General features: G+C 45.1%; 1 protein-coding gene across 3 annotated transcripts in view; it reads left to right on the plus strand.

Annotated features, from left to right (window-relative positions):
* Positions 1 to 22,607, plus strand: part of NPHP4 (nephronophthisis 4) — a 138,338-nt gene that overhangs the window by 62,434 nt on the left and 53,297 nt on the right. For all 3 annotated transcript variants that reach the window (XM_010849957.1, XM_010849959.1, XM_010849958.1), the window contains exons 12-13: positions 8,414 to 8,552; positions 22,401 to 22,462. In XM_010849957.1, coding sequence (XP_010848259.1) covers positions 8,414 to 8,552; positions 22,401 to 22,462 — 201 coding nt within the window. The remainder of the gene's footprint in view (positions 1 to 8,413; positions 8,553 to 22,400; positions 22,463 to 22,607) is intronic.

Consider the following 22,607-nt stretch of genomic DNA (forward strand, 5'->3'; position numbering starts at 1 on the left):
GATGTACTCTGCATAGAAATTAAATAAGCAGGGTGACAATATACAGCCTTGATGTACTCCTTTTCCTATTTGGAACCAGTCTGTTGTTCCATGTCCAGTTCTAACTGTTGCTCCCTGACCTGCATATAGGTTTCTCAAGAGGCAGATCAGGTGGTCTGGTGTTCCCATCTCTTTCAGAATTTTCCACAGTTTATTGTGATCCACACAGTCAAAGGCTTTGGCATAGTCAATAAAGCAGAAATAGATGTTTTTCTGGAACTCTCTTGCTTTTTTGATGATCCAGCCGATGTTGGCAGTTTGATCTCTGGTTCCTCTGCCTTTCCTAAAACCAGCTTGAACATCTGTAAGTTCGCAGTTCATGTATTGCTGAAGCCTGGCTTGGAGAATTTTGAGCATTACTTTACTAGCGTGTGAGATGAGTGCAATTGTGCAGTAGTTTGAGCATTTTTTGGCATTGCCTTTCTTTGGGACTGGAATGAAAACTGACCTTTTCCAGTCCTGTGGCCACTGCTGAGTTTGAGCATTTTTTGGCATTGCCTTTCTTTGGGATTGGAATGAAAATGGACCTTTTCTAGTCCTGTGGCCATTGCTGAGTTTTCCAAATTTGCTGGCATATTGAGTGCAGTACTTTCACAGCATCATCTTTTAGGATTTGAAATAGATCCACTGGAATTCCATCACCTCCACTAGCTTTGTTCTTAGTGATGCTTTCTAAGCCCCACTTGACTTCACATTCTAGGATGTCTGGCTCTAGGTGAGTGATCACACTAGACCCAGATAATCACACATCGTGAATACACAGTTCTTCTGTGTATTCTTGCCACCTCTTCTTAATATCTTCTGCTTCTGTTAGGTCCATTTCTGTCCTTTATCGAGCCCATCTTTGCATGAAATGTTCGCTTGGTATCTCTAATTTTCTTGAAGAGAACTCTAGTCTTTCCCATTCTGTTGTTTTCCTCTATTTCTTTGCATTGATCGCTGAGGAAGGCTTTCTTATCTCTTTTTGCTATTCTTTGGAACTCTGCATTCAGATGCTTATATCTTTCCTTTTCTCCTTTGCTTTTCGCCTCTCTTCTTTTCTCAGCTATTTGTAAGGCCTCCCCAGACAGCCATTTTGCTTTTTTGCATTTCTTTTCCATGGGGATGGTCTTGATTCCTGTCTCTTGTACAGTGTCACGAACCTCAGTCCATAGTTCATCAGGCACTCTATCTATCAGATCTAGTCCCTTAAATCTATTTCTCACTTCCACTGTATAATCATAAGGGATTTGATTTAGGTCATACCTGAATGGTCTAGTGTTTTTCCCTACTTTCTTCAATTTAAGTCTGAATTTGACAGTAAAGAGTTCATGATCTGAGCCACAGTCAGCTCCCAGTCTTGTTTTTGCTGACTGTATAGAGCTTCTCCATCTTTGGCTGCAAAGAATATAATCAGTCTGATTTTGGTATTCACCATCTGGTGATGTCCATGTATAGAGAGCCCAGATGTTCATAGACATGGCTTAATGTGTTCTGCGGGCAGAACTGCCCCTAGTTGAGGACCGCTACTGTAAACAGATATTATTAACTAAAATAATAAACTGCCACTGATCACAAACTCTATTCATTCTCCTGCTTTCTAAAGGCGCTGTTTTGCATCTTCTTGTTTCTCATCTCATGTAGCAGTGCATTACCACATCAGAAGTGTGGACTCCTAGGTAAGCCTGGTCTCTGCCTGGGCACCAGTCAATTCTTTATCTTATTCATTCACTCAGTGAATTTTACTGAGCACCTACATCTATTCTAGGAAAACTCTCTAATCCTGTGGAATTTACAGTTGAGCAGGACTGACAGATATTAATCAAAAGAAAAAAGATACATATTATAAACATCCCATAATTTTTTTACTAAGTAAATTTTGGGGTTTATGTTATTAAGATTATTTCAGTGTTATTTACTGTGAAGGTAAATAGTGTATTATGTTTATGTTTTCCTTCTTAAACAGCTCCTGTATTCTTCCCTCAAGCAAATAGTTGTCTTTAAAAAAGTTAGTATCTCCACAGGTAGCCAGTTTCAACTCTTAGCTGTGACGTATGGTATTTACCTTGTTTTCTAAATAATATATGTTTACTGCTACTTCTTAGTTTATCAATTTTAGTATCAATTGTATACTGACTTATAATAATGATACATGAGAACATAAGCTCTTTTATACACTCTTGCACTGAAAAAGCAACCACGCTCTGCCCTCTCCCCACTTCCTTGCACTGCTTGACCTTGCATTCAGGTACCATTGCCAGAGGCTTGCAGCCCAGTGGGGTCTTACCAGAGGATTGGAAGGGGAACCCTTGAGAATTGAAAAGAACTAGTGGGATCTGGAGTCCCTTGGACTGCAAAGAGATCAAACCAGTCAATCCTAAAGGAAATCAACTTGAATGTTCATTGGAAGGACTGATGCTGAAGCTGAAGCTCTAATACTTTGGCCACCTGATGTGAAGAGCCAACTTATTGGAGAAGACCCTGATGCTGGGAAAGATTGAGGGCAAAAGGAGAAGGGAGTGGCATAGGATGAGATGGTTAGATAGCATCACCAACTCAATGGACAGGAATTTGAGCAGACTCTGGGAGATAGTGAAAGACGGGGAAGCCTGGTGTGCTGCAGTCCATGGGGTTACAAAGAGTTGAACGTGATTTAGTGACTGAATAACAACAACAACAACAGCAACAAGGGGGGTCTGGAGAGGGAGGATCTTGGAAAGTCCCCTGGAAAGTTGTTTAAGAAATGCTAAGTTAACCCCCAGCTTCATGTGCCTGACTCTGACCTAATAGCGTATGGCAGTCTTTGAGAACTGGACTGTGGACAGAGTTGCCCCTGCATGCGTCATGGCTAGGAGAGGACTGAGGAGCCCTGCCCAGGCTTTGAGAATGTGACTGATGTTGAAACCACCAACCACAGGATGCTGCTTGGAAACTGGGGCTTGAACCCAGCTGGGTTGATTTCTGACCCAACAAAAATATCAACATTCTCCATAAACTTTAAAAGACATTCTTACAATGTGATATTTAAAAGAGAATCTTATAAAGTGATATTCAGAATGTCTATGATACAGTGTATACTTAATTGACAAACAAAGGACCAGGAAAACCTCAACTTGCAGGGGAAATAACATTCAACAGGCAGTGATACTGAGATGACACAAATGTTGGAATTATCAGACAAAGCCTTTAAAATAGGCATTATAAAAATAATCCAATAAATAAGAACAAACACTTTTGAAGCAAAGGGAAAGATAGAAAGTCTCAGCAAAGAGGTAGCTAAAGAAGAAGCAAATGGAAAGTTTAGAACTGAAAAATAAAATTGCCAAGATAAAGTACTCACTAGGTGAACTCAATAGCAGAATGGATATGACAGAAGGATCAATGTATTTGAAGATGAATCAGTGGAATTTATTCAACTTGAACCACAGAACGTTGATTGGAGGAGAGTGGACGAAGCCTCAGGGACCTGTGGGGTAGGACCACAAAGGCTAACACCCATGTCATCAGAGTCCCGGTGGGGGAGAAAGAGTGCAGTGCAGAAAAAAATGTCTGAAGAAATGATGGCTGAAAACTCCTCAGATTCGGCAAAAGACTTAAACTTACAGAACGAAGACGTCCAAAACCCAGAGATAAATGCAAAGAAATCCACACTCGGACACACCACAATCAAGCTGCTGAAAAAGACAAAGTCTTGAAGACAGCATGATGCATTACTTATAGAGAAACAATAGTTTGAATATTGTGGGTTCCTTGCAGGAACCATGGAGGCAGAAGGAAATGGAACAACATGTTAAAAGCACTAACAGAAAGACCCCAGAACTCAGAATTCTATTCCAGCAACCGTCCTGCAGGAATGAAGATGAAATAAAGACATCCTCAGATGAACTAAAACAGAGAGTTCATTGGCAGGTAGAGATGCTCTAAGAGAATTGCTAAAGGAATTTCTTTAGATAGAAGAGAAATTATACCAGATGGAAACTTGGTACATCAGGAATGAAGAAAGAGCAACAAAAATGATGAATAGAATACACTATTCTCCTTCTTTTGAGTTCTTTAAAAGGGGTTTGATGGCTGAAACAAAAATCATATCCGTGTCTGTTAGGGTTTTTAAGGTATGTAGGTATAAGAGGTTAAGATAGCTATAAAGGGGAAGATAAAGAGACCTGTAGGGCGATAAGATTTCTGCATTCCACTTGAAATAATAAAATATAGATTTTTGAGTAGATTGTGAAAAAATTATTTACATTGTAAACCCTAGAGCAGTCACTAAAAATAAGCTATCAAGAGATAGTAAGAAACCCAGTAGATAGATAAAATGGAATAATTCAAAATAAGGCAGGAAAGGGAAACAGGAATGAGAAACAGAAGGAACAAATCATAATAAAATGACAGTCCTGAACCAAGACCCACCAATAATTACATGAAATGTAAATAGTCTGAACTCACCAACTTCAGGACAGAAATTTTCAGTTGACATGAAAATCTCAAGGTCCAACTATGTGCTGTCTGTCAAGAACTCACTTCAAAAGCAAAAGGATGGAAAAATACTGTGTGCAAACATGAATCAAAAGAAAACTTGAGTAGCTATATTAATACCAGGCAAAGTAGACTTCAGAGAAAAGGAAATTTCCAGGAATTAAGGGGGATGTCACCTGTGATAAAAGAGTCAATTCACCACAAAGACATATAAACCCAAAAGTGTGTGTATCTAACACAGAGGTTCAAAATGCAAAGAGCTAATAGAATGGAAAGAAGAAATAGACAACTTCGCAGTTGCATTTGCAGATTTCAGCACTCCTCTTAGATTAAACTATAAGCACACTGATAGAAAATCACCAGTATATAGAACTGAACAATATTATGAAGCATCTGGATCTAAATGACCTTCATAGAACAGTCCACCCAACAATGGCAGGATGTATTCTCTTCATATTCTCTTCAAGTGCACATGGAACATTTACCAAGAAAGACCATAGCCTGGATCAGAAAACAAATTTTAGTAATTTTAAAAGAATTTAAATTACACAAGGTATTTTCTGTGGTCACAATGGAATTAAACTAGAAGCCAAAACAAAGATAGCATAAAAAACTATAAACACTTAGAAATTAATGCATTTTTAAATAATCCATAAGTCAGAGAGGAAGCCTTAAGAAAATATAAAAGATACTTTGAACTGAACAAAAGTGAAAATATGACATATCAAAATTTGTAGGTTGCAGCTCAAGTGTATTTACAGGGAATTTATAGCATTAAGTGCTTATATAAGAACAGAAAAAGGTCTCAAATCAATAATCTGATCATCCACTTTTAGAAACTAGAAAAAGAAGCAGAAAGTAAACCTAAGGCAAGTAAAAGAAAAATCAATAATAAATATAAGTGCAGAAACCAATATAGCTGAAAACAGAAAAACAATAGAGGAAAAACTAGAGAAAGCCAGTGAAGTAAAAAACTGATTCTTTGACAAGCCTCTAACAAGTAAAGAGAGAACACAAATGACTAATAATAGGCATGGAAGAAAGGATAACCACTCCAGACCACACAGGTATGGGAAGGATGTTAGGGGAAATACTATAAATTTGAAAATTTAGATGAAATGAACCAGTTTGTCTTAAACAACAAACCATCAAAACTTACCCAAGATGAAGTATATAACTTGAGTAGTCCTATAACCTTATAGATAATGGGTTTGTCATTAAATTTTTTTAAATAAAGAAATATCCCAGCCTGTTCACATATAATATATAATATAGAGGGCTTCCCTGGTGGCTCAGACGGTAAAGAATCTACCTGAAACATGGGAGACCTGGGTTCAATCCCTGAGTTGTGAAGATCTGGAAAAGGGAATGGCAACCCGCTCCAGTATTCTTGCTTGGAGAATTCCATGGACAGAGGAGCCTGGCAGGCCATAGTCCATGGGGTCTCAAAGAGTTGGACACTACTGAGTGGCTTTCACTTTCATTCACTATAAATTGTACTAAACATTTAAAGGAAAAACAATACCAATTGTATAGATTCTCTTCTTGAAAATAAGATAGGTGGGAACAATTGCAAATTTATGTAACAAGGCCTTCATTATCCTGATATCAAAATCAGAAAAAGACAATATACGAAAATAAAATCATGGATGCATATTCCTCGTGAACTCAGATGCAAAATGCTCAACAAAATATTAGTAAATTGAATCCAGCAGTAGGAGTGAGTGAAGTCGCTCAGTCAGTCCGACTCTCTGCTGCACCATGGACTTGTAGCCCACCAGGCTCCTCCACCCATGGGATTTTCCAGGCAAGAATGCTGGACAGGGTTGCCATTTCTTTCCCCAGGAGATCTTCCTGACCCAGGGATTGAACCCAGGTCTCCCACATTGTAGGCAGATGCTTTACCATCTGAGCCACCAGGGAAGTCCATCCAACAGTATAGAAGAAGAATACACCGTGACCAATATACACCCTGGCTTATCCCAGGGATGCAAGGCTATTTTCTATTGGAAAATGTAATTCACTCTAACAGCCTAAAGAAGGAAAACCATGTGAATAATAACAACTGATGCAGGCAAAGCATCCATTTATGACAGAAACCGAGCAAACAGGAATAAAGAGGAACTTCCTCAGCTTGATCAAGAGTAGCTACAAAAATTCTTTAGCTAGCATCATGCTTAATGGTGAAAAATTGAATGCTTTCCCTCTTAGGTCAGGAAGAAGTGAAGAATGCCCACTCATAGTATTCAGCATCTTATTTGACATTGCGTGGGAAGTTCTAGCCGGTAAAATAGAGGAATAAAACAAAATTAAAAAAAAAAAACCATAGAGATTGGAAAGGAAGGAACAAAACTCTTCTTATGTGCAAACAGTATGATTTTCTGTGTAGGAAATCTTGAAGGATTTATCAAAAACTCCCAGAATAAACAGTAAGTTTAGGGAGATTGTAGTATACAGCAGGAGGTCAAATGGAAAGTCAGTCACATTTCTTTATACTAACAAAATATATACAGTTGGGAAGCAAAATCTAAAAAGCAGTATTATTTACAAAGCACCCCCCCACCTCAGTGAAATCTAACAAAATATGTACAGGATCTGTGTGCCGAAAATGATAAAACATTCCTTTTGCTGCATGTCATTATTCTCATTGATTACTCTTAAGTGAATCACAGAAGACCTAAATATAATGGAGGGTCTTCTTTATGGATTGGAAGACTCACATGATAAAGATACAAATTCTCCCCAAATTGATCTATAGGTTTAATACAATTTCAATCAAAATCCGTACATGATTTTTTAATAGAGACAAGCTGATTCTAAACTTTAATTAATTTTTGGCTGCGCTGGGTCTTCGTTGCTGCACGAGGGTCTTCTCTAGTTGTGGTGAGCACGGGCTACTTTCTAGTTTCAGGGTGCGGGCTCAGCAGTTATGGTGCATGGACTTAGTTGCCTGTTGGCATGTGGGATCTTCCTGGACCAGGGATGATTGAACCCCTGTCCTCCACATTGGCAGGTGGAGTCTTAACCACTGGACCACCAGGGAAGTCCCTGATTCTCAACTTTATATAGAAAAGCAAAGGAATTAGAAGGGTCAAAACAATTTTGAAAAGAACAGTTAAGTTGGAGGATTCATGCTAGACAATTTCAACACTTTCATTAAAGCTATGGTAATCAAGATGAAGTGCTGTTGGTAAAAGCATTGGCATATAGACTAATGGAACGGAATACAGAGTTCAGAAGTAAGTCACAGATTAGCAGTTTCCTGTAAAGTGTAGTACACATGCACCATATGACCCAGCAATCCTACTCTTAGAGAAATGAAACATGGAGAAATGAAAACTTATGTCCATGCAGAAATATGTACACCAGTGTTCCCAGCAGCTCTGTTTATAACCACTCAAGCTGGAAACAGCCCATATGTTCTAAGTGGGTGAATGGATAAGTACGCTGAGGCACATGGTACAATAGAAGACTGCTTGGTAATGAAAAAGAACGGCTGTGGTTACACACTGCTGCACGGATGACTCTCATCCGCCTACCAGGGACTGAAAGAAGCCAGTCTCAAGGGTTCTGTAGCATGAGTCCCCATTTGTAGGACCGAAGACAGGGGTGGAGAGCAGTTCAGTGATTGTTGGATGTGGGTATGCGCAGGATGGGTGAGCGTTTTAGGTGGTGGGGCTGCTCTGTACCTGATGCTGGTGGTGGTTACATGTGTTTAAACTCAAAATAGGAAAAGTCAGCATAACATAGGTTAAGTAAAAATGCATTCAGACGGGAGCAATGTTGTTGATTTCCGCTTGGCTGAGGGTAATCCACACTGATTGTTTTAGGACTGGGGGATGTTCCTGGTTGAATTATTCTGACCACACAGTGCTGATGGAGGGAGCATGGCCATCACTTCTCTTGTTGTCCATCATAGGTGAAGCAGGTGGAGTCAGGGACGGTCCAGTTCCAGTACTCGCTGAGCCCTGAAGAACACCCAGACGCACCCACAGCGAATGCAAGCGGCCCCAAGGCAGAGCGGCGGTCTTTTAGGAAGCCACCCGTGTCCCCTTCAAGTAAGTGTGTGCTGAGAACTGAGTCTTCAAGCTCATGGCACAGCTCCATGTGTGCCCAGGTAAATGACATTTATCAGATACTTGCTGTAAATTGCTGTAACTGGAATCAGTTGATTGAGTTTTTGCTGACTACAGAGGTATAGAATTGGACAGTGATAAAACCTGGCCCAACACTTTGTGCTTTAGCCATGAGTTAGCTCCCTGACTGAAGGCTTTGAAAGGTCTGTTGGTGACACTTAAAGGGACATCTCTCTTGGGTGTCCTGCAGACACAGGGCTCAAGAATCAAAAGCTGGCTGATAGCCACGGACTGCCAGCTTTATGGTTGTTCAGGTGCTAAGTCATATCAGTCCCTAAGACTGTATGCAACTCTGTGGACTATAGCACGCCAGACTCTATGTCCTTCACTGTCTTCCAGAGTTTGCTCAAAATCATGTCCATTGAGTTGGTGAGGCTATCTAACCATCTCATCCTCTGCCACCTCCTTCTCCTCCTGCCTTCAATCTTTCCCAGGATCAGGGTCTTTTCCAGTGAGTCAGCTCTTTACATCAGGTGGCCAAAGGATTGGAGCTTCAGCTTCAGCATCAGTCCTTCCAATGAATATTCAGGGTTGATTTCCTTTAGGATTGACTGGTTTGATCTCCTTGCAGTCCAAGGGACTCTCAAGGGTCTTCTCCAGCACCACAGTTTGAAAGCATCAATTCTTTGGCACTCAGCCTTCTTTGTGGTCCAGCTGTCACGTCTGTATATGACTACTGGAAAAACCATAGCTTTGACTAGATGGACCTTTGTCGGCAAAGTGATGTCTGCTTTTTAACATGCTGTCTAGGCTTCTCTGATGGCTCAGATGGTAAAGAATCTGCCTGCAATGTGGGAGACCCAGGTTCAATCCCTGGGTTGGGAAGATCCCCCTCGAGAAGGGAATGGCTACCCACTCCAGTATTCTTGCCTGGAGAATTCCATGGACAGAGGAGCTGGCGGGCAGTTGTCCATGGGGGTCGCAAAGGGTTGGACGTGACTGAGCAACTAACACTTTCACTTTCACTAGGTTTGTCATAGCTTTTCTGCCAGCTTTATGTTGCACTGTTAATGTAGCCTTGAGTTTGTTGTTTTTAAAAACTGATTTTTACTTCCTTGGTGTGCAATCTGGGAGTGGGGAGGCCACGACCTCAGGGTGTGGCTTTGAAAAAGGGATGGAGGGCTGTCGATGCTGGAGGAAGTAATGCTCTTCCATGGATGGCAACGTCCCCGTCCCCGTGTGTGTGACTGCCGCTGTCAGCTTCATGTTGGCTGTACCAGCTCCTTCTGCTGAGGCTGGTACCTTGTGTTCAGGGCCTCTTAGTTTATCCCCAAGGACAGGAAGCCAGCATCCTGGTGGGGAATCCCACCTGTGGTGAGAAGAGAGGGAGGTTAGCAGGAGGGTTGAAAGAGCACTGAGCTCTTGGCTTCTAAGGATCTCATTGGCTGAAGGAACATTCTCAATCATGGGTAGTTAGGCTCTTAGAAAGTCAGAAAGGTAGGGGATGAGCAAATGTGGAAGCCCTAGAGGGGCGCTGAGTGTCCATCCATCCTCCATCCAGATGGCTTTCCTCTGATGGATGCTGCTGGGTATCTAGGGAGGGCTGGCCAGTGTCTCTCGGGCAGCAGGTCCTGAATGCTGTGCAAATGCGCCAGTGAGTCTGTTGTTTGGGAGTGACTTTTTTTATCAGCTGAGATTCTGGTTTTTGGAAACTGGTCTCATTGAGTTTAATCTCACAGCTGGTGGCAGCAGCACACTTGTTTCTCTGTCCTGGGACTCGATGTCTTGGCCTTCATCTTCATGGTCCTCCAGGATTTTCTGAGATGTTTAAAAATATTCAGATACCAAAACTTGATAGTTTATTGCTTCAGGACAAACTGTATTATTAAGTATTTTCCTTTTCCCTCAAAAAGGCAGTGCATTTGTTGTTTTTAATTGTTTTATTCTTTCCAATTTTTTGTGCTTATCAGAATGTTCTCAGGTATAATTACATCTTACATAAGTGATGGGCTTCCCAGGTGGCTTACTGGTAAAGAATCTCCCTGCAATGCCAGAAACTTGGATTCGATCCTTGGGTTAGGGAGATTCCCTGGAGAAGGGAATGGCAACCCACTCCAGTATTCTTGCCTGGAGAATCCTATGGACAGAGGAGCCTGGCGGGCTATAGTCCATGGAGTTGCAAAGAGTCAGACACGACTGAGTGACTAACACACACACACACACACACACACACACACACACACATAAGTGCTACTGAAATGTACACCACTGCTTGTACTTGAGACGTTTCCAGAATATCTGCCAGAATCCCCTGGAATGGTGGGTGGCAGGCATGTGTTTTCCACCAGAGTTTAGAATGAATTTACAATTTTATTGGATAAAGTTAAATACATTGAAAGTATAGAATACATAGTTAAAAAATACCAAAAGGTCAAACTCATTCCCTTCTTTAACTCTAGTATCTTCCTTTCTTTGACATATTCACAATTACATTTAAAAAATAAATGCTAACCTCTAAGAAATGTTAGTGTGAAATAAAGATAGTATCCTAAATTATAAAATATGTGCGTTTTATGATTTGATATAAACATTATTATTTTGGTTTTTAATTAAACTATTCAAAAGGATAATGCGTGCTGTGCATGCTAAGTCGCTTCAGTTGTGTCCAACTTTTTGTGACGCTATGGACTGTAGTCCGCCAGGCTCCTCTGTCCATGGGATTCTCCAGGCAAGAATACTGGAGTAAGTTTCCATGCCCTCCTCCAGGGGATTTTCTCCACCCGAGGATCGAACCCAAATCTGTTACATCTCCTGTTTTGGCAGGCAGGTTCCTTACCACTGGCACCGCTTGGGAAGCCCAAAAGGACAGTAGTGAAATGTAATAAATGCAGTTCAAAATAATAAATATAGTTTACTTTGGTCCTTAGAAATACCTGAAGAGATCATTTTCTTAGAGAAGAAACCTCTACAGCTATCGTTAATGGAAAAATAATAAGTACTTTTTCTGGAAAGGAATTTTCACGTGTTGAACTTTGGTGTAGTTATGACGCTGGAAACCGACAGCTTGCGTGAAGGCCTTCTAATTGAATTAACTGTCAGCCAGGACAGGATGACCCTGTTGGCTTCTCCCACCTGACTGGCTGTCGGCATGGCCTGGGGGCTCTGTTTTTGCTTTCCCAGCTGCCCTGTCTGTTTTCATGCAGGGCTTGGAGGAGATTTATTTATTATTATTTAAAATATTTATTTTTATTTATTTATTTGTCAACACTGGGTCTTAGTTGCAGCATGCGGGATCTAGTTCCTTGACCAGGGATCAAACCTAGGCCCCTTGCGTTGGGAGCGTGGACTTCAGAGAAGTCCCTTGGAGGAGATTTAAAGCCTAGTGTGCTGCTACCTTTGTTTCCCCAAATGGTCCTTTAGCTAATTTTGAGGGTGTTCATGGAACTTCTTGGATCTCTGTTTTTTTTTTAAATCAAAGTTGGGACAATTTTGATCATTCCTTCTTCGATTATTTTCTCTGTCTTCTTCTCTCTTTTCCCTTGAGGCTCCCAGTCATACCTTTATCAGGTGGCAAAGCTGTGGGAAGTCCCACCCTGCTGAGCTTCTGCTCAGTTTTACTTGTGGTGTTTTCTCTCTGTGCTCCAGTCCTAGATACTTTGTATTGCTGCATCTTCAGCTTCACTCATCTTTTCTTCTGCAGCATCTGATCTGCCATGAATCCCACCCAGTGCATTTTCCTCACAGATATTGTCGTTTTCATCTCCAGAAGTGAAATACAGGTATAACTACCGACAAACTTATGCTTTTTTGTTTCTCTCCTAAGGCAGAGGTAGATGAACTTAGGCCTGTGCAACAATTAAAATTAAAATTCCAGTATTTTATCCTGTTTGAAATGACCCATATAGTAATTCTCATTTTAACTAGGTTTAGTTTCAAGGTTGGAGAAGGCAATGGCAACCCACTCCAGTACTCTTGCCTGGAAAATCCCATGGATAGAGGAGCCTGGTACGCTGCTGTCTATGGGGTCGCATAGAGTCGAACACGACTGAGCGACTTCACTTTCACTTTTCACTTTTCATGCATTGGAGAAGGAAATGGCAACCCACTCCAGTGTTCTTGCCTGGAGAATCCCAGGGAGGGCGGAGCCTGGTGGGCTGCCGTCTGTGGGGTCGCACAGAGTAGGACACGACTGAAGCGACTTAGCAGCAGCAGCAGCAGTTTCAAGGTACCAGAATCTGGAGGTAACATTACAAAGTTTGTCACTACTTTAATATCCTTGTTTGCCAATTCTAAAATCTTGGGCAGTTGTGCATTAGTTTTGATTGATTGATTTTTGTCCTGATTTGGGTTGTATCTTCCAGCTTCTCTATGGTCAATAACTTTTGATTGGATTCCAGATATTGTGAGTTTTCTCCTTTTGGTTGCTAAATATTTTTATGGTTGACAAATATATATATATATATATTTTTTTTTTTTGCCACACCCCATGGCATGTGGGCTCTTCGTTCCCTCTGCAGTGGAAACCTGGAGTCTTAACCACTGGACATGCAGGGAAGTCCAGGTAGCTGGTAAACACTCCTGAACTGTGGAAATAACTTGGTCATTTAGGGCCTTGGCTTTAAGAGCTGTGAAATGGGACCCCATGAGCATTTAGTCTAGGGCTAATTACCCCTCACTAAGTGAGAAGACCTCCTTCAGTACTTTGCCTGATGTCCTTGATTATGAAGTTTACCAGTCTGTGAGAATGGCCTCTTTCTGGCCCCATGAGCACAGGGTACTGGTCCCTCTAATTTTGGGGGTGATTCTTTCCCCATCCTTGGGTAGTTTCGCAGTCAGTGACCTCCTGAATCCTAGAGGGACCCTCTGTAAGTGGCTGGAGTTCCCTCTCTGCGCCCCTCTCCTGTCTGTGCTCAGCCCTGCAAACTTCCATTTCTTTGGTCTCCTTGAACTTAGCCCGGCCTTCTGATCAGGGGTCCACTGTGCTCTGTGTTCCCCTTTCCTGAGCTGCAATCTGCAAAATCACTCAACGTGTTAATTTTGGGACCGTCGGAGGGCTTACTTCTTTGTTTCCAGTTCCTTAGGACCATTTCTTGCCTGAATTCCAATGTCATTAAAACTGTTGTCTTATGTATTTTGTTAGTTAAATAATTTTTGTTTCAGTCAGGAGAATGAATTTGGTCAGAAGTAAAGTTTTTGCCTGCTGTTGACAATTTCTAGGCTGTTGAAATCCTCCACCCCAGGGGTGATAAGTCCAGTGGTTTTGAAGCTTTTCCCAGCTGCTTTGTGCTGCGTGTGATTCACTGACTATGTCATTGCTTCATGATTTTGAGTTTTGGCTCACACCCTCTCCCTAGAAAGCATCTCTGCTGTGCACTGCATTTATTTTCTTTTAGGATGTACTCTTTTCTTTTTAAACTAAAAAATTACATATTCAAGAATGTGTGCATATGTATGTGTGTGTGTTTAGTCATTCAGTTGTGTCCAACTCTTTGCGACCCTGTGGACTGTAGCCCACCAGGCTCCTCTGTCCATGGGGATTCTCCAGGTAAGAATACTGGAGAGGGTAGCCTTTCCCTTCTCCAGGGGATCTTCCCAACCCAGGGATCGAACCCAGGTCTCTGCGTTGCAGGCAGATTCTTTATCCCTGAGCCACCAGGAAAGTCCATTCAAGAATGGCCAAGGCAACTATGAAGGAGAGAGGCTTCCCCTTTCTTGACTTGCAGATTTAGCGTAAAATTATAGTAACTAGAACAGTGTGACACTGCTACAGACACAGATCAGTAGATAATGGGACAAGATAAAAAGTGTGATATATGAAAAATTATAGATAAAGAGCATATTGCTTTCCTTTAATTATTATAACAAATTACTATAAGCTTGGTTGCTTAAAATAGCATGAGCTTACTATCTCACATTTCTGGAGATCAGAAGTCCAGAGGTCTCACAGGCTGAAATCCAGGTCTTGGGGCTGTGTTCCTGCTGTAGGCTCTGGGGGAGAATCTGTCTCCTTGCCTTTTCCAGCTCCCAGGGGCTAGCTGCACTTTCGCCCCTGCTTCCATCTTAAGAAGCAGCAGAGTTACATTTTACTTAATTTATTTATTTTTGGCCGTGTGGCACGCTAGATCTAGTTGCCTGACCAGGGATCAAACCGGTGCCCCCTGCACTGGGAGCTCAGAGTCTTAGCCACTGGAATGCCAGGGAAGTCCCAGAGTTACATTTTAAATCTCTCTTTGATTCTCCCTCTTGCCTCCCTTTCTCTTATCAGGACTGTCATAGTTGCATTGCCTACTGCACCCCCCACCCCCTCCCCTACCATCCAGGACAGTCTCTGCATCTCAAGGTCAGGTGATAAGCAACCTTAGTTTGATCTGCAACCTCGGTTCCCTTGGCAGTGTTAATACAACATAGTCATGGTTCTGGTAATTAGAATGTGGGTACTTTGGGTTGGAGGATTGCTTTTATGCCACCCACCGTGGGAGTAAGGGCACACCAGTCAGTTAACAGCACTGGACTGGCTGTCCTTGTGGAAAATAGAAAATCAGATCCCAATTTCTTATTGTATACAAACCATACCTCAGACTGCAAGTAGGTCAGACCCTGATGCTGGGAAAGATTGAAGGCAGGAGCAGAAGGCGGTGGCAGAGGATGAGATGTTTGGATGGCATCACCGGCTTAATGGACATGAATTTGAACAAACTTGGAGATGGTGAAAGACAGGGAAACCTGCAATACTTCAGTCTCTGGGGTTGCAAAGAGTCAGACATGACTTGGTGACTGAACAACAACAATAACAAACCATAAATTCTGGATGGATTACAAGACTGAACTTTAGAAATTTTAATTAGAAGTTTAGAGAGAGGAAAAATGATAAAAAGAGCTGTCCCAAATCAATGAGGAATAGAAAAATGGTCAAAGGATATGAAAAGGGAGTTCACAGAGGAGAAACCAGGATAACCAAAATGTATAAAAAAGTGCTCAATTTCACTAGTAATCAGAGAAATAAAAATTAAAATGAGAACCCATTTCATTTCCCTTGTATTGGAAAGAGCTAGCTGAATGACAGCATGAGGTTGAAAATTTGGGAAAAGAGGACCTCCTACCACACCGGGAGGGACCACTTTGAAGAGCAACTTTGTAGTGTTTAGTTAATACCCTGGGTTGGGAAGACCCCCTGGAGGATAAAACGGCAACCCGCTCCAGTATTTGCTAGGGAAGTCCCATGGACAGAGGAACCTGGTGGGCTACAGTCCATGGGGTTGCAGAGAGTCGGACACGACTGAGCTACTGAGCACACACGCATGCATGTATACAGTTAATACCTTACAGCAGAGAACTGCCATTTCTGGGTGCCTGTTGCAGAGAGGAACTAGTCCTTGTGACACGGGGCCAGGATGAGGATGCTCAGAAGGCCTCCGTGTTTCATGGGTGCAGTGCAGGAACGACCTGCCTGCGCCCCGATTGGGGGGTGGGGGGGTGAGCTGGTCTATTTGGACAGTGGGTGCTGCACAGCAGCCACGATGCTGATAGGCCTCTGCATATTGTTATGTCTGAACCTTCACACCGGGGTTCTGGGTTCTGAAACTGGTGGTTTCTGAAAGGAAGTGGACACACAGTGGCATGTAAGTGGCTTTGAAGACAATTCAGACTTGCCAGCTGGATGATCTTAGGCTGGTGGCTTCATGTGTCTGTCCCTTAGTGTCCTCAGTTATAAAATAGACGGATGAAAGGACTATTTAGATGGAAAAGAACACTTGAGTCTTAGGAAGAAATTGGAGAATATTTTTATGACCCTGGGGTTGGGAAGGCTTCATTAAACAAGATAAAGTGTAAACCAAAAAGAGAAGATTGAGAAATGTGATTATGTTAACATATAAAGAAAGTTTTCTAAGACAGAAGATTCCATAAACAAAGTTAAAAAGCAGTTCCTCAGACTGAAAGATATTTGCAGTATGTAAAACCATTAAAAATTAATTGAATGAGAAGATTAGAAAGAAGAATGATGATGGAAAGATCAACAAGGAGGAGATAAACAACTGGAAAGAAAAATGGGCAGAGGCTGTCAGGAATTGTAGAGAGGGTCAGATGAGTGAAAATCGGTCAGGGTGCACAGGACTGCCTGGAAACGGGGCACATGGTTCATAGTGGCTGTCAGCCACACTGGTCTTGTCATCCTCCTAGCTGGCAGCATCAGTGGGCAGCGGTCACATGTTCATAACCTCTCTCAACCACTGGCCCAAATAAATACAGATCCCAAATCTCAGTGGAAACAAGGCAACCACCAGATCGGGAGCAAACGCAGCATTTGCGCAGACTTACTGTTGACTCCAGAGTCCTTGATGGATACACACCCATGCCTGTGCTGCCATCCGGGGAAGTGGATTCCTGCCCGGCTGCAGAGCTTGGTGTTGGCCCTGCTCCCAGCATTTTTCATTAACCACTTTGAAAGAAAGTGAGGGAGTGTTTATTCACATAGGTTTGCTCAGCACTGACCCCCGCACCCCATCCCTTCAGAAAACCCTACTGAGAGTCTGTGATGTCCAGGTACACTTCCAGGCTCCTGTCCTCATAGAGGTCACATTTTAAAAAGAGACAATAAACAAACAAAGACCAGCAAAAAGAATGCTGTCCCACTCTGGTGTGGGGTGTTGATGGTGGGGGAAGCTGTGTGTCTGTGGGGCAGGGAATATGTGGGAATTCCCTGTCCTTTCTGCTCACAGTTGCTGTGAATATGAACCTGGTCTAAAAGGAAGGGGGCTTCCCTGGTGACTCAGACGGTAAAGAATCCTCCTGCAGTGCTGGAGACCTGGGTTCGATCCTTACGTCAGGAAGATACTCTGGAGAAGGGGCTGGCTGCCCTCTCCAGTATTCTTGCCAGGAGAATTCCTTGGAAGAGGAGCCGGGCAGGCTACTGTTCCTCTTAGGGAATAAGATAGAGAATGGTGGGTGGGCGGCTTGACAGTTACGTCTGTCCTGATTTGATTAACTTAGGTTCAGGATTTATGTTTCTCTTTGCATATTTGAGCTCCATCTCTGGCAGAGGTCAGCAGACTTTAAGGCCAGACAGGAAATATTTTAGGCTTTGTGGGCCAGATGACCTCTGTCATGGCTACTCATCTCTGCTGGTGAAAGCTGTTGAGGGTGTGTCAATGAATGAACATGCTTGTGTTCTAATAAAACTTTATTTATGAGCACAGATTGTGGGTCAAATTTGACCAGGGGGCCAATTTGGCAAACTCCAGGAAGTAGTGAAGGATAGGGAAGCCTGGGTTGTTGCAGACCATGGGGTCATAAAAAGTCAGACACGACTTAGTGATTGAACAACAGCAACAAGGTGGGTGAAAGGAGCATTTAGTCAGGGTTCTCTAGAGAAACAGAACCAATGGAACATACATACCGCATAGGAAGAGATGGCTGTTGTTGAGCGTGTGAGACTTGGCTATATCCTGGCACTTGAGTGATGTGGTGAAGACTTGGTGTGTCTGTCTGTCTCCTGCACCCTGTCCATCTGCCCTCCAGCTCTCCCTGTTGGCTTCCTTCCTGGCAGGGTTTCCTTACAGGGTGGCTCTGGGAGCTTCTCTGTCATCCTTGGGCTTAGGAATCCCAGCATGAAGAACTTCTGCTGTCCAGTCAAAGTCCCGAGATGGAGTCTCCCACTCTGCTGCATCCCCTGTCTTTACCCTGAATGACTGGGATGTGGGCAGGGGCCATCTGTCCTGGGTCACACACTCTGTTGGAATGCCTCAGACTTCCAGCCCCGCTAACCCCAGGGTTAAGGGCTGGGAGGGTGATCCCCAAAGGGAAACCATCTCTCGGTCCTGCTCTCAAAGAGAGGGTGAATTCAGGTGGCCACCTGATGGTTCGAGGGCCTAGTTTCATGTCCCATGTCTTTCCCTGAGCTCAGCTGCCTCTTCCACAAGGTTGCCTTCCAGCTGTAACCAGGTTTCCCTGCATTTCCCCGTCTTCAATTGAATAGAGTTCCTGTCCGTGGGACCTGGCCTGTCCTCTGGAAGCTCACCACCTCGACCTGCAGAGGGTCTGCTGGGCACAGAGCAGGGCATGGGCTCCAGGGAGCACTGTGGCAGTTCAAGCGGCAGGGGACACCTCCCCACCCCCCAGGAAGGGCTTCCCCACAAGGCAGCTAGCTATGGGCTCAAGATGATCTGAGCCTCTTTCTGGCTGACGGGCCGAGGGTATTATTCCCGTGTGTGGGGCTCACTGAGTCGCAGCATGACTTCCTGGGATTCAGAGGTGCTGGGTGCACACCCTTTAGTTCATTCCCCAGAGATTTATTGCCTTGTTTTCAGCACACAGGAGGGGATGCCTGTGCTGCTGGGAGCTCAGGAATCGAGCTCTGGCGCAGGTACTCTGTGGAAGTGTTGTCTGCTTTTCAGTTCTCATTTGGGGACCGGCAGATCTGCACGGATGGGACATTTGGTTTATTTAATTTGGATTTATCGCCGCATTCACGTCACATTAATGTGATCGCCTTCACCCCAGGTTCCAAACATTTGAAAACACTGCCTCCCAAGACCTAATACAGAAGACACAAATATCTGCTGGTGTTTAACTGATGATGGAAACTTCTCCTGCTTCAATATTTTACCAACTTATATGGTTCCTCTGGAAATCTTAATGATATGCGGCTGTCACTTTAAGTGAGATGCTTTGGCTTCCTGTGATGAATTGTCCTTTTTATTCTTTCTGCAAAATTACCAGGGAGCAAAGGTCCATTCATCACCCTGCACGAGAGGGTGCCACTAGAGGGCCACTAGAGGGCCCTCCGTCTCCAGTTTTTGGAACTCGGCATCTCCCTGACCCACATTTTGCTTTTAAATGTTCCCGTGGTGTCGGAATTTTGGTGCATTCGCTTAATAGATATAAAAGCAGAAGGGGTCATTGACGATATGTAATCATGGTGTTTCCCAGAGTAATAAGGAGTTAGATTCTTGACTTTTGTGCTGGTGACACCCTCGGGAGCATCCTCTCTGTCTGTGCCCTGGTACGTGTCATCCAAAGATGAGGCAGCAGTGGGGAGAGCAAAAGATGTCACCCAGGGGATGGAAGTCAGGGCTGGCTCTCTGAGGGTGCGTTCTGTAGGAGACCATCAGTGAGCGGCTCAGAGCCCAGGCTTCTGAGCCTGGGCCTTGAAGGTGGCTCAGTCTAGGGCCCTGGGCACGTCTGGCACTCCTCACCACTCTAGGGCCTGATTAACTAGGTGGGGCACTTCCAGTTCTCGGCCTCCTGAGGTCTGGATTCCTTCAGCACAGAGACCCATGCCTGCTGCATCAACCAGCATCCTGTTATGTCTTCCTAGACTTTACTCACTTTCTCCATTTCTGTGATCAAAGTCTTCAAGAAAATGGCTTTCAAAGGCCAAATAATTAGGAATAAAGGCCTTTCAAATGGGTCTGCCTTGTAAATTCTTAGTGTCCCAGGTACCATGAAACACTCACTAATCCTTTATTTTCAAGGTCTGATGGGGAAAGCTATTTTTCAGAATTTTTATTTGAATCGTGGCGATTGTGTCTTTGGCTCTGATGACCCCTTCCATCCCCTTACCCTTGGAGCCAGCTGTTCGGCCCCATCCTGGAATATCCCCAGACCCCCACCCTCCTGGTCCAGGACCTGGCCCTCAGCTGCCACAGATGCTAAGCAACAACTGCCTCTCCCTTAGATTAAGCACAAGTAGGTCTGTCTGCAGGGCAGCGTTTTCCTCCACAAACCCCCTTCGTCAGGCCCTGCCAGCACCCTCCCCACCACCCCCAGCCAAATACAAAGCTGTGTTCATGCAAAAGTGTTGTCTGGAAGGAAGCTTGTAACACGGGGCAAAAGGCTTTAATGCTGTCTCACGCAGAGCTGGCTCCTGGCTGGTAGTCATGCATGGGGACTCCCCCACCCTAACCTTTCCAGGGAAGACAGTGGTGAGGCCTCTGCCTGCTCCAGCCTGGAGGATATTGCCAAGCCCAGTACCTGAGCACTCACGTATCTGTGCACTTACTCTCTGTCTCTCTGTGATGCTTGCCCACTCACTCGACTCATGAGAAGGGCTGAACTGAGTAGTCCCCCTCGCCCTGGAGTATGAGTGGGCTTCAGACCTGCATAGTCTACACACTACCCACCCCGGGCCAGTGCAGAGAAGCACGCAGTGCAGCTGTGTGACCCTATGGGATGAGGACAGCCCAGGTTCAGGGCAGGTTGCAAGCCCCTTTGTGGCCTTTTTAGTCAGGTGTAGGGCATTTGAGCTTTGAGAGAGGACCAGACACCTTAGCTTCTGTCCACAGCACTTTTCAGTGAGTGGAGGCTGACTGGGAAGTAATTGGTTGTCAGGAAATTCATCTTCAGGCGGGCACAGTGGCTGCAGCTGCAAGCGTGAGGTTCTCTGTGTCCTGCACGGCGTGACCGACCCTATTGTGACTGGTGCGGGTGGTATGAAATCGCTGACTCAGCCCTTCCTGAGACTGCGGGGCCCTGAGCTGCCCAGTGTGCCTGGCAAAGCAGTTGTCTCGGCAAGTCCCACATCACGACGCACCCATCGACCTCCCGCTTTTTAATTGCTTCCAGGCTCCACACTCGGATGGACCGGCTTTTGTTTCAGGGCTTCCGTTTTCAGGAGCACGTGAGCCATTCTGATGGTTTCTTGTGCAGGGCATGGGCAGCAGAGACCACAGGGGAGGGAGGAAGGGCTAAACTTGGGTCCTCAGGGCCACTTGGGTGTGACTAGAGCAGGGCTGTTTACCTAGGGGAGGGCCGTGATTTCTCAGGATGTCCTGAAGTTCAGGAGGGGGTGGTGTCCACATGCAGCGGCCAGAGTCAGGTCCCCATGAAGGAGACTGTGGTGCGTGAGGCAGGTGTGGTCCTCAGGGGAACCGGGCAGGTGACTCAGACAGGTGTCCCGTTGCACCTGGGCCTTCGGGTGGGTGAGGAGCGCCCTGTCCGTGTGGGCCTGGGTCAGGCGGGCTGGAGGTGGTGGCACTGGCAGGTGAAGGCGGGAGAAACACGATGTGAGCGGGATGATGGCGAGGTGGTGGTGGCCCCAGACACAGGAGCTCAGTGCCGAGAGGCTGGGGGTTTCTGGGACTCGAGCGATGCCTGGGCTTCTCGGCTGGGGTGCGGGGCCTGGGATGGGGGTGGAAGCGGCACAGGCAAACCCGGCCCAGCCCTGCCCTGGACCGAGCTCTGCGGGTGGAGATGGCGCCGTGGGGGCGGCTGTTCCCTCCACAGGTGGGCATCTTGGGTACTGCGGGAACCAGCCTGGTGTCACCCAGGGTCACCCTCGCTCCGGGGACCCTGAGGAGGACTGGCCTGGATTCTTCCTGGTACTAACATGCCTGCACTCTCACCCCTAGAGTGAGTGAGACTTGGGGGATGGGCCGTGAGTGATGCGAGAGCAGAGCCCCCACCTGTGGCATTTGCCGTGTGTGTGCAACTGCGGAGAAGTTTCTCATTTAACTAAACAGCCAGTGGGCCCCAGCTGGGGAGGTCCCAGTCTGGACAGACATCAGAACCCGGCCCCCTGAAGGCAGGGGTGTGTGAGAGGGTGAAAGGAAGGGTGAGCCTTCTGAGAGCCTCACATCTCCCTGAGCACAGGCAGAGTGCCCACAGGAGCAGGAGAAGGAGGCTGTGGAAGTGGGGAGTGAGCTCGGGTTCCATCCTGCAGGCAGTGACCCCAGACGCACGCACTAGTCTGCCCACCAAGCGGGGAGACTCTGTGGTGGCCGCGCCCAGCTGTAGCACTGGTTACTGCTTGGGTGGGGTCGGGGGAGATGCGCGCCAGCCTGACTGAGCCGGGCTCTTGGTGTCCCTTCCCTGTTCCCCTGTGCTTCCTCACAGGTCCACCAGCATCGCCGTCCCAGGGGCTCACTGCTCCCCAGGACTCACCCATGGGACCAGGGGTAAGTCCAGGCCTGAGAGGCCTGTTTCAGAATTCCAAAATCACATATTTAAAGGTTCTGGGTCCAGCAAAGTCCTCTTGGCGTCTTTAAGAACACTTGATGTCCTGTTTACGTGTGTGGGTGGGAAGGATCCCGGCAAGCCTGA

The sequence above is a fragment of the Bison bison genome, unplaced genomic scaffold (genome assembly GCF_000754665.1).
Source record: "Bison bison bison isolate TAMUID 2011002044 unplaced genomic scaffold, Bison_UMD1.0 scf7180017864289, whole genome shotgun sequence".
NCBI lineage: Eukaryota > Metazoa > Chordata > Mammalia > Artiodactyla > Bovidae > Bison > Bison bison.